Here is a 12,491-nt window from a genome sequence, read left to right as displayed (position 1 = left end):
TGTTTTGTTTTGTTTTGTTTTGTTTTGTTTTGTTTTGTTTTGTTTTGTTTTGTTTTTCCAGACAAAAAATCTACATGTCTCTCCAGTTTTGAACTTGTAACTTTTTACTTCTCCATATTAAATTCCATTTTATTCAGTTCAGCCCAAATATCCTAGCTGGCTGCAATCTTTTTGAATTCTGATTCTGTCATCCAATATGTTAACTTCTAGTTTCTTATTATCTGAAAATCTTATAAACTTTCTATCCATCAGACAAGCCATCTATCCATTCAAATCACAAGAACCATGCTGAGTTCTGAGAACACAGACCTCTTTGCTTGGCAAATACTCTAATCATTTCTGTCTAGCATGTTAGAATGAAAATCTCCCCATTGCCTTTGAATTCCAAAAATGGGTATTGAAATGGTTTAGGTCTCAAAAGGAATATGCTTACTCTATGTAATGTGAATAGAATCACCAAGAAGAAAATGCACTTAGAGCTGTGGGACATTGGGGTTTGATGAAATGAACAAATTGAAATGGGTTGCTGAAAAATAGATCATTTGTTAACATTTTGTTTGTTCTATGCTTTTGAGGTAGATCAAACTGATTGCGACATTACTGTAAGATTACTTCTTATTAAGCATCTATTATATGCCAGCCACTATACTAAGTGCTGGATACAAAAAGAGGTAAAAGATATTCCCTGCCCTCAAAGATCTCATAATCTAATGGGGTCGACAACAAGCAAATATGTATAGGCATGTACATCCTATATATAAATATATATTTATATTTACATATATATGTATATATATATACATACATATATATACATATACAAACAAGTCATATACAGGAGATATAAGAAATGAGAGAAGGAATTAGAATTAAGAGGAGTTGGGAAAGGTTTCCTATAGAATGTGGGGTTTTAGTTAGGACTTTAAAAAAGCCAGAAAAGGCAATAGATGGGAGATGAAGAGAGAAGCCATCTAAAATATGGGGGACAGTCAGAGAAAATACAAGAAGCTGAGAGATTGAGTGTCTTTTTGAAGGAACAACAAGAAGTCTAGTGTCATTGTATTGAAGAGCACCTTTAACACAGGGCCAGATCCCAGAATTGTCCTTTCTGTTCTATTCAGTTATCCTTTTTAACTCAAAGCAGTCAGACAGCAAATTAGAAAGTTTATATATTGTGTTTTTCCAGACCTATTATCATCTGAAATAACCATGCATTGGTTGATATGTTTTTTGGGCATGGAGTAATAGGCCACATCAGCAATGGCAAAGATATTGGATTCCATCTTTCCAACCTACTAATTCTCATACACTGATTCTCAAATGAACAGAAGTTGAAGTGGCTAATTGTAACAAGGATACTCTTTGCATAGGCTATATCTTATGTTGTAAAAAAAAAAAAAAAACAATGATGCATCAGGTTCTTCAAAAGATTTGTGTCTGTTAAAAAAACAAGATTACAAAGATCATCAAAGTCTCCCTGTGACCAAGGAAGAAAACTCCTTTCAACCAAATTTTAAGCTTCCTTTTCTTTAGAGATCAAATTCATGTGAGCATATTCATGGCCCCATCTGTGTTTCTCTCTTGCAAAAGAAAATAATTTTCATTCTTCTAAGAATGTTCATTTAGAGCCTACTGAGGCCACAGTATTACTTGGCGCACAGGTGATCATTTGCATCTAGTACCCATTCTTCACTTTCTGTTTTCTTTTCCTTCCGCAATAACATACTATTTGGTAACATCTAAGTTCAATTCCATTATCATGTCCTTGATGATACATGAAGTGGTGGTATTTTAATAGCTGTTACTTTGTAGAAAGTTTCTGTAGTCAGCAGAGGGTAAATATGCAGATGATAGGCTCCCTTCTCCTGGTAAACAGCATCTTTTAAAGCAAATCTGCCCAAAGTTGGACTTTGGCATGCCTCCCTGGGTTGTTGCTTACTGACTGATCATCTGACCTCCCATCTGAATATTTGCAGCAGGATCAGCAATGTAAATATGTAAATAATGTTTCTCAATCCTGTGTTATTTTAATAAATTATGATTTAGCTTAAAATTTAATTTTCATAGAAATTTGAGTTTTTATAAACAGAGATACAGCTGCATTGGGATCTCAGACATAGCAGGAAAAAGTGGATCTTTTAGGAAGAACAGTATGGTACAACGAAGGGATACTGGCTCTAGAGTTGGAGTACCTGGAGCCAAAATCCTGGCCTCTCAGTTGACTATGAAATTAGGCATGTAAACCTCTCTGGGTTTCCTCATCTATGAAATGAAGGGGTTAGATGAGAAGGCCACTAAGATTCCTTCCCATTCTAAATATATGGTCTTATTAGTGTTCTGATCTGCAAAATGACTTCGCTCTAAAGATTTTGTAGATGCTTGGCCCAGAAGTACTCCCAAAGATTCTTTAAAGGGAGCATTTACATAGCATCTACATCTCACAGAACTTTGATTTCTTTAGCTTTTAAAAGACATCCTGACCTTTGCAATAAACAGCACATTTTATTCAAAAACCACAAAGCGCTCCCCAATTCCTGGAGATGCTTAGCAAACCATGAAATGGTACAGATTATACAAAATATGTGGCAGGTTTAACCTTGAGGTTCCTTGAAATTGATCTTGGAAACTTTTTTTTTTTTACCAATTTCACTGCTAAGCCCAAAACAGAAACAGGTGTGTGTGTGCACACATGTATTTACATATATACGTATGTCTATACATGCATGTATATATGCATCAGCGTATGTATATTGTGTGTGCACATGTGTATATGCATATATTCATATTTGCATATATACATGTATGTTATATATGTGTGATGTTGTACGTATATATGTGTACACATGTATTCCAAAATATTCATAGCAATATATTATTATACCAAAGAAATGCAAATAAAATGGATGCTCATTATTTGGGGAGTGTCTCAAAAACTATGGCATATAAATACAACACAATATTACTGCATGGTTAAGAAATAATAAATATGAGGATTTCTGAGAAATATGGGACAATTTTCATTCATTGATTCAAAGCAAAATGAGAACCAAGAGAGCAATATGTGCATAATGATTACAATAGTGTAAATGAAAATACCACTAAAAGGAAATTGAGTTCAGAGTAATGGAAAACCAGTTAAGATTCTGGAAAAGAGATAATGAAACATATCTCCTCCCTCATAGCTGAGAGGTAAGGGAGCATTATGACAGAATATCATGCACATGGTCCAACATAGTCTCTCTATCAGATGTTTTTGCGTAAGTGTTTTTCTCTGGCACAGGAAGAGTTTTGTATTGGACATGTATATTACAGTGTGGCATCAGAAAGAGTTCTGACTTTAGAAACAGAGTGACTAGAGTTGAATTCTACTTTTCACACTATCTGTAGGATCTTAGGCAAGTCATTTAATCTCCCATGGGCTTCAGTTTCCTCATCTGTAACTGAAGAAATTGGACTAGATGGTCTCTGCAGTGTCTTTGAGCTCTGAATACATGATCCTTTGAGCCTATAACTGTGAGATAAAGACAAAAGGCACCAATGAAACATATCTTTTTTAAAAGAAAGAATGCTTGGTTGACATTTTTAGTAGGGGGCTACTGTAACTTTTAGTTTTTAACTTTATATTAATATTTTTAACTTAAGAACTATTAGATAAGATTTCTTTATCAGATGAGCACACAGTTTCAGGAAAAGGACATGTGTTTTAGTGATAAATAAGGAGAATATTCACCTAGCTATCATGATAAGCCAAATCCCCTCTAGTAATCAGTTGAGTACAAAAATTTCATAGGCAGATCTCACTAATAATCCCTCTTTTAGTTCATAGAGCAGAGGAGATCTCATTACATAAAATGTTTGTGCTACGTCTTGGGCCTACTTCAGCCTATTCCAGTTAGATACCTGTGCTGGTTTCAAGATAGGACATATATATTAAAAAATATCAAAATGTAATTTTTTTAACCCTACTAGTTAGTTAAGTGTCAAATTATACAATTGTAATTTTATCATTCAATTGAATTTTACAAATATTTTTAAGCGACCAATGTATGCTGAGGCATAATATGAGAGGCAATATGGAATGTATAGAGAGCCAATATCAGAGTCAGAAATTCAATTTTTATTTAACAAACATTGAATAAAATCTCACTATGTGCCAGATACTGCCATGATACAAACTCCCAAATGTAATAGTCTCTGCCCTGAAGGAGTTTACCTCTTTTGGAAAGAAATTGGGAGACCTAGTTTTAAGTTCCATCTCTGACACATAGTAGTTTTGTGCTCTGGGCAAATCACTTAACTTTTCAGGGTCTTAGGGAACTCTCTGTTATAGATTCTGAACAGAAGCTGACTCGGCATTGGTAAAGGGAGGTTCACTTACTCCAGTGAAATTATATGTCCAAATATCAACAAAAACAAAAACAATAGCAACTTTGCAAGGTGCTACATCAGATACATAAACAAATAAGACATGGGGGTGGGAGCTTATGATTCAGTAAAGAGAGACAAGACTGGTACAGAAAAAAATGTATAACAAAAAACAGAATATGTGACTATTATGGAAGTGTTTGCATGATTACACATGTACAACCTATATCAAATTGCTTACCTTCTCAATGAGAATGGGTAGGGAGGGAGGAAGGGAGATAATTTGGACCTCAAAGTTTTAAAAATGAATGTTAAACATTGTTTTTACTTGCAACTGGGAAATAAGATATACAGGCAAAGGGGTATAGAAATCTATCTTTCCCTACAAAAAAATAGAAGGCAAAGGAGATAAGAGAAGAAGGGGAGACAGAAGGGAGGGCAGATTGGGGGTAGGGGTATTCAGAATGCACACCGTCTTGGGGTGGGGGGACGGGAGAGATGGGGAGAAAAATTGGAACTCAAAATCTGGTGAAACTGAATGCTGAAAACTAAAAATAAATTATTTATTTAATAAAAGATAAAACTAAAAAACAATATGATGAGTGAATGATGGAGATATAAACATTTTATTGGAAAGGAAAGCACTCCCCATGGAAGAATTCACCACTGCCAAGTGGTTGATTTAACATTTAGAGCTGGATACAACACCTGCTGCTTTTGCAAAATGTGACTTTTGTTGGTATACTGGAACAGTGCTTTACCACCCTGCCTGGTTACCATTCTCCAACAGCAAAACAATATGATTCCTGCACAGTCACTGAAAGCACCAAAGCTTGGAGTGTGGCCACAAATCCACACGGACCCACTAGCATATGGAACTGTATTGGCTTGTGCGTTGGGATTTTACCACTCTACTTCATTTTCTTAAATATTTTATTTTGCCAAGTAAAGATGTACACCAAAAAGAATGAGTAACAACAGGTTTTCCCTAGCTTATTGTTATTGTTTCAATCATGTCCCATTCTTCATGACCTCATTTGAGGTTTTCTTGGCAGAGCTACTGGAGTTGTTTGCCATTTCCTTCTCTGGCTCATTTTACAGGTGGGGACACTGAGGCAAACAGGGTTAAGTGACTTGCCCAGGGTCACACAGCTAGAAAGTGTCTGAGGCCAGATTTGAACTTAGGAAGATAAGTCTTCTTGACTCCAGGCCTGGCACTCTATCCACTGCATCACCTAGCTGTCTGGATGCCCTAGCAGGGGTTGTTTAATGTCCTAACCTGGTGTCCTGTTGACTGAAGTGAGGCTCATTGTATAATTTACCATCTCTATATATGTATAATATGTCTGATAGAACTTATTATCTTTCCCCCAAACCTTCTCTACTTCTGGAGTCCCCTAATATTTTTGTAATTTTTTTGTAGTCCCCTAATATTAATGAAGTAATAATACCATCCTCCCAATAAACCATGCCAACAGTCAGCATCATTTTCAAATCTCCTTTCTATCAGCCTGTATATACAACATTATCTCAAATGAACTACTATATGTAAAGTGTGCCTGGCATATAGTAGGTCCTTAATAATTACTCATCCCTTCCTTACCCAATATCTAACCCATTACCAGATCTTGTCATTTCAACCTTCTCAACATCACATTTATATGCATCCTTCTCTCCACTCATGCAGACATAGGTCTACTTCACGAACTCTCCACCTCTTGCCTGATCTATTCTATCTTTTTTCCTAATTTGTTATTTTACTTCAAGCATCTCCAACTCCAAACCTTTCTTCACTCAGTTGTTGTTGAAGTAATTTTCTAAAGAACAATTATAACCATGTCACGCCTACCCCCAAGCTTAACAAGTTATTATCTCCTTGATCCAACATAAAATCCTCAGTCTGGTGTATAAAGCCCCGAATAACCTGGTTCATCTATACCTTTCTAGCCTTCTCCTACTTCACACTCCCGTCCATATCCTCTACAATACAGTTCTACTGGTTTACCTGCAATTCATCAAGCACAACTTTCTCCCTTCTGCTGACATTTTCCACTGGATGTCCCCTGTGCCTAGAACACTCTGCCCCCTCACATCCTCCTATTGATTCCCCTGACTTCCTTCAAGACTTAACTTTAATGCCACTTTCCTGCGCGAGGATGGCTTTTCCCTATCCCTCTAGGTTCTAGCCTCTTCCTTTTGATATTACCTTTCTTCTACTTTGTGTGTGTATGTGTGTATGTGAGTCTATTTGTGACTATCTGTGTGTGTGTGCTCACGAGCGCACGAACACACGGGCACACGAACACACATGTGCACAAGCACCCATTCCACCATTAGAATATGAGCTCCATAAGGGTAGAGGCCACATTTTTACCTTTTACCGTATCCCCAACTCTTTTCACGGGACCTGGTACAAAGTAAACAATTAATAAATGTTTGTTGACTGACTGGCCAACTGATGTTTCCCTCACAATATACAGTAAGGTGTAATTGTGTGCTAGCTTTTCCTGTGTGTTTTGAACTACAGTGATCAGAGAGAGAGAGAGAGAGAGGACTATCTCCAGAGAAGGGATGAAAGTAGGGAAAAGTGGTTATACTGGGGCTTGGCCTTTGGCAAAGAAATCCCTCACTCTTTTTACTCTAGTTTGGTAATAGCAGCAAGATGGTACAAGCTGAGTAGCAGTGAATCAAACAACCAGATGACATTTAACAACATTAATTAAAAAGTATTACTTCCAGAGTTTCATCCAAAGAGCTATTTACAATAACTGCTCATTACCTTTAAAAAAAAAGTCTTCAACATTTTTCCTTCAAATCATTGTTGTTCAGTCATTTTTCAGTCGTGTCCAATTCCCCCATGCTTTGAAGACTGGTCCCTGTTGTCCAGTCCACCCTATTGTATAATATGAGCTGTAATTAAAGTGACAAGTACTCACAGAACTGCCATAAATGAGTACTTTAAGTACACACAAGTATTTTGAGATATTACAAGTACTGAACCCAATACCTGGCTGCCAGAGAACTGTAGAATCTTATAGCTGGAAGGGACATTAGAGGAGGTCACTTTCTTGTTATAAACAAAGCTAGGCCAAGATGAGTAGGTAGGCTAGGCAGTTTGCCATCTAGGGTAAAACATCCAGGGGTTGAAATGAAGGATGTGTTTAACAATTGTTTTTGGTCCAGACCTGTGATTGGTACGCAAACATACTTTACTTATGCAGATCGGTAACTAATCTGTAACTTAACTGTCTTGAAGATTTGCCCAGTACAATGAGAGTTGAAGCAATTTGTCCATTGTCACATGCCTAGTATATGTCAGAAGCAAGACTTGAATGTAGGCCATACTGAATTTGGAGTCAGCCTTCTATTCACCATGCTATTTTTTCACTTTTAAGCCTGCTTTTTTATAAATGCTCGTATTTTAATGCCAGCAAATTCTGCTGTCCATAGTATGTAGATATTTATTTTTAGAAAGTCAAGTCTCATGTGTTAAACACATAAATCCTCTGGGAGACAATACCCATACCCATCGAGGAGACAAAATTGTGAGTCCAAACTTGATTTGATGGGGTATAATTTTCAAACTTTGACTAGGGCATAATCAGGGTGCTACTGGAATTACTTCCCTCTTACTTGCCACAATCAAATCAAATGATCATGTCTGAAACCTCCTACAAAAGGCTTCTACTGAATCCCTTCTGTCCAGTTATTAGCACAGTCCTTTTTTTCTCTTGAAATTACATTGTATTTGCTTTTTCTTGCCTTTTTTTTTTAAATGTGGTATCACCTAATTACCCCTGCCCCAACCAGCAAATGAACTTTTCTTGAGGACAAGGACAATCAATCAGCAAACGTTATTATGAGCCAAGAACTAGGAATACAATAAAAAATAAAAATCAGTTCTTTCCCTCAAGGAGTTTAAATTGTAATGAGGAAGACACAGATGAATATACATGCATGGATATTTGTGTATATACATACATATGAGTATGAATATGCATTTACATGTGTTTATATATGTACATACTTATGCAAATGTATGTGCATGCACATATACATGAACATATATAAGTACACACATGATACAGCCAAATGCGAAAATACAGGTATCTATAAGATATATGCTAAGTAGGTATAAAGTTACCTTAGAAAAGAAGGCATCTGAGGGATGGGCAAAAGGCAGGAAAGGCCCCATGTAGGATGAGGCATTTGTGCTGAGTCTTAAAGAAAAATGAGGATTCTAAGAGGCATAGGCAAGAAGGGTGGGCATTCAAGCCATGAAAAACAGTACCATTAATCCTAAATTCTTATTGCTAGTAGTTTTAACACAAGACACAAGATCAAAGGAACGTAACTCAAATCTTGTCCCTCAAAGGAGATTCCATTTTTATCTTTTCTACATTGATGTTTTTCCTTTGCAAAATGCGGGGGGAGCTCAAGGTTTGAAAGGGTAAAAAAGTCCTCTTTATACTTCTGCTAATTCTCAACTTTGCTAATGACTATTGTCTACACCCCACCCATTTTTTTTTTCTTTTTCCACTCTGCAGACTAACAAAGCTGTGGCCAAGGGTGACTTCCACCAAGCCAGCACCAGTTCCCGACGGGCACTCTTCCTGGCTGTGCTCTCCATCACGATTGGAACTGGCCTCTACGTAGGAGTGGCTGTGGCACTGATCGCCTATCTCTCCAAAAACAATCATTTATGAGCCCCTGGCAAAGGGAGTAAGAGGGAAGGACTCAGTGGATGAAGAGAAACCAGAGCTGAGCTGAAGGTGAGAAGATGATCCCTGGTATGGGGGATCAGGAAGACATGTGATAGTGTTCATTATGAATCACAAAACAACTCCATGACGCCCTGACTTTTTCTATCTGCATTTTATTTTCTTTCTTTTTGGCCTTTTAAAGGTCTTTTGCACCATTGTGCTGAGCAGGAGACAGGAGAACCGAATACTTTTAGAAAGAAGACTCCAGCAGTGATCCCAAACTGTGAGGCACCTCTGGTTTGTTTCTGTCTGGCTAAATAATACTGTGTCTACATGGCACGCATAAGAAGCACTGCTAACAGTGATAGCAATAGGCAAACAGAAGAATGACTCTGTTTCTGTGGACTACAGAGCTTCAGAGACAGAGAGTGCAAGGGATACACCATGACTTCATATTGGCAATGCTTGATCCCTCTTGCACACCTTTGATACCCCCAGAAGAAAATGATACAAAAATTATCTCCCTATCTCCTCACGTTTGGGGTGAGGGGCTGACCAGCTCCCAGGGCCTGTCCCCAGCTGACACTACCCCATGAGCCAGCCCAGCCCCAGAATGCAGGACCAGAATAGCATGGAATCTGTCTTCATCCCCACCACTGCTTCTTCTCCATGGCGACTACAAAATAAGGCCATAATGGGCCTTCTCTGAGAGTTTTTAAGTCAGTGAGAGACCAGGTGCTTCTGTGAAAAGAGGAGAATGGCAAAGAAAGGACTGGACCTAAATCGAAAAGAGGAGCAAAGCATCCCTCCTATGGACTCCTCCCTGTGCACAGCTGAGCCGAACACGAGCATTGTAACCTCATGGCAACAGAGCTTACCAACCCCAAGACTGGAGACTCAGCCTCAGAATGAAGAAATATTGGGACATTTATTTTCTTTGCTTTGTTGTCACTCACCTCGATGATAAGCATTGTACCTAGCTATCTTGTGAAGGAGTTGAACGCTATCCTTACTTTGTTGACTAAATGAATAGCTTATTTTCTCTTCATATTTTTTTTAAAGTAGCAATCATTGCTTCATGTTGCTCAGTTTATCAGATGAATGCTGAGAAAGTAATAATCACAGCCATTTTAATACTGTTTCATGTCTATTTTCCCAGTGCTATTTATTTAACAAAAAATATCTTTTAGGATCATTCCTTTGGTCTTTTCTTTTGAGTTTGTTTCAAGCTGTTGGCTTTAGTTCTTAAAAAAAAATACTTTAAAAATATCATTAACCTTCTACCACTTGAAGCAAATGCTAAGCTATCTCTATTAAGGCCAGAATCCCAAATTTTTCAGCTTTACACATTAACATCAAGATCATCAACTTTACATTAATGACACCTGCAAATACATAAAATGACATCTTTATGGAATAAGCAATTTCTCCCTACAACTTTCACTTGCTCATTTGTCCTAGGTCCCCTAAATATCAATAGTTCTCATACTTGAGCACCTCAAGGTTATGGAGAGAGACCAAGTGGTATAGTGGGTCAAGAGTTGACTCTGGAGTCAGGAAGACGTGAATTTAGCTCCTACCTCTGACAGCTGTCTTAATAAACCACTTAACCCCTCAGCGCCATAGAGACAACTCATTAAGACTCTAAGTTGTCAATTTATACCAGTTAAGGAAGATTTGGCACCCTGAGTTGACCACATTGATGAAATCACAAGTCTAGTCAAATATATACATATGCATATTTTATAGATATATATAGACACATGCATATATATGTACACATTATATATTTTTAATATATATGTATATATGTATGTATATTTAAAAGATTATCAGATGAAGTGATGTGTCATGGACTAAAATCATGGTCCAAACATTTCAGTAGCCTGGTTGTTCCCTCTGGTGTCAGTGTTTAAAGGTTAAAAGCTAGGTGGCACAATAGATAGAACACCAGGCCTAGAGTCAGGAGGACCCAAGTTCAAATCCAACTTAAAACACATGTGACCATGGGTAAGTCATTTAACCTCAAAAAAAAAAAAGGATTAGGGGTGAACTTAAACAATCTGATTTTTGTCTATAATGATGAATTTAGTCTTCAAAGCATGCCCTCTGGGTCCATTATTCATAGTAGATGAGCCTGAATTCACCTGATTCTTATCCTTAATATTTTAATAGACTCAGATCCTCTTTGCTTTCAGCTTTCATTTTCCTCTAATTTAACTATCTTCCTTAATCTCCCAGGTCATTTTTGGTTGCCCTTTTCTAGATTTTCTACAACTGTAGTATGGTTTTGTTTTTTTGTTTGTGTTTTTTTTGTTTTTGAGATATAAGGACAAGAAAAGTAAATTGGGTATGAATACACCATGATTTTCCTCATATCAGAACATTCCGGAAGAAAACCAGAAGAAATGTTTGTGTCCCATTGGCTCAAATAGTTCCCTAGAGTTAAACCATTCTATTAAATTCAACAGATAATTGTGAAATACTTACAATGTTCAAGGTCCTATGCTAGGCACTAGGATACAGATACACATACACACAAAAGTTCCTGCCCTCCAAGAACTTACATTGTAATGGGGAATCTAATACACACAATGTATGATGAGTAATACAAAAGAGAGCAAGGAGGCTGATTAGCTATCTATCTTTCTGAGAGGCTGCCTGAAGTGAGAAATTAAAGTAGGTCACCTCTAAGGTCCTCTCCCTCCCCAATTCTAAGATTCTACTTTAGGTAGCTGTTAAGTCAGTCCAGAGAATTCAACAATAGACAAAATGAAAAAGGATGTGGATGAAATTAAAGAACATTTTTATGAGGATAAACAGACACCCAGAGAGTCAAGAGGGAACAGTAGAAGTAAACCAAATGCCTACTAATCAGATGCAGAAGCAGAGCCATTTTATTTTATATGTGTGCGTGTATGTATGTGTGTGTGCATTACAAAGATGTTTCCATATTAACAAACTTTCCAACATGATAGATGAATGACCAAAATTTCTCTGATTCATATGACATGTATTCTCAGTCTTCTAGATCCTTCCATCTCACCATATTTTATTCTGCAGATTTCTTTCTTTCTTTTTTTTTGTTTCTTTAAACCCAGAAAAAGTGTTTACATTTGGATATACACAGTCACACTGTGACTTAGCACAGAAGAAAGAACTTGACTTGGTGAAATTTCAAGAACACTGATTTGGAGCCAGATAACCTGGAGCCTGGGTTCAAATTCCAGCTACGGCTACTAACTACCTGAGTGACCTTGGACAAGTCACTTTTCTTTTCTGAGTCTCATTGTATTTACATGTAAAATGAGGACTTTGGACTAGATCTTCCCTTATAGAGGTCACATGACACAATCACTACTTTTCTTTATTCAATCCCTTAAGTATCCCTGCATTAGAACATTTTTAAAGTGCTGGAACCAT

At 37.2% G+C, this 12,491-nt stretch overlaps 1 protein-coding gene across 2 annotated transcripts in view; it reads left to right on the top strand.

Annotated features, from left to right (window-relative positions):
* SYNDIG1 (synapse differentiation inducing 1) overlaps positions 1-10,220 on the top strand; it is a 287,258-nt gene extending 277,038 nt beyond the window's left edge. For both annotated transcript variants that reach the window (XM_027853942.1, XM_027853943.1), the window contains exon 5: positions 8,913-10,220. In XM_027853942.1, the coding sequence (XP_027709743.1) occupies positions 8,913-9,071 (159 nt within the window). In that variant the 3' untranslated portion in view covers positions 9,072-10,220. The remainder of the gene's footprint in view (positions 1-8,912) is intronic.
* The last annotated feature ends 2,271 nt before the right edge of the window (positions 10,221-12,491 follow it).

Source organism: Vombatus ursinus, unplaced genomic scaffold (assembly GCF_900497805.2).
Source record: "Vombatus ursinus unplaced genomic scaffold, bare-nosed wombat genome assembly UNPS02010219.1, whole genome shotgun sequence".
Lineage (NCBI taxonomy): Eukaryota > Metazoa > Chordata > Mammalia > Diprotodontia > Vombatidae > Vombatus > Vombatus ursinus.
Note: the sequence above shows the minus strand (reverse complement) of the source record. Positions and strands in the feature narration are given on the sequence as shown.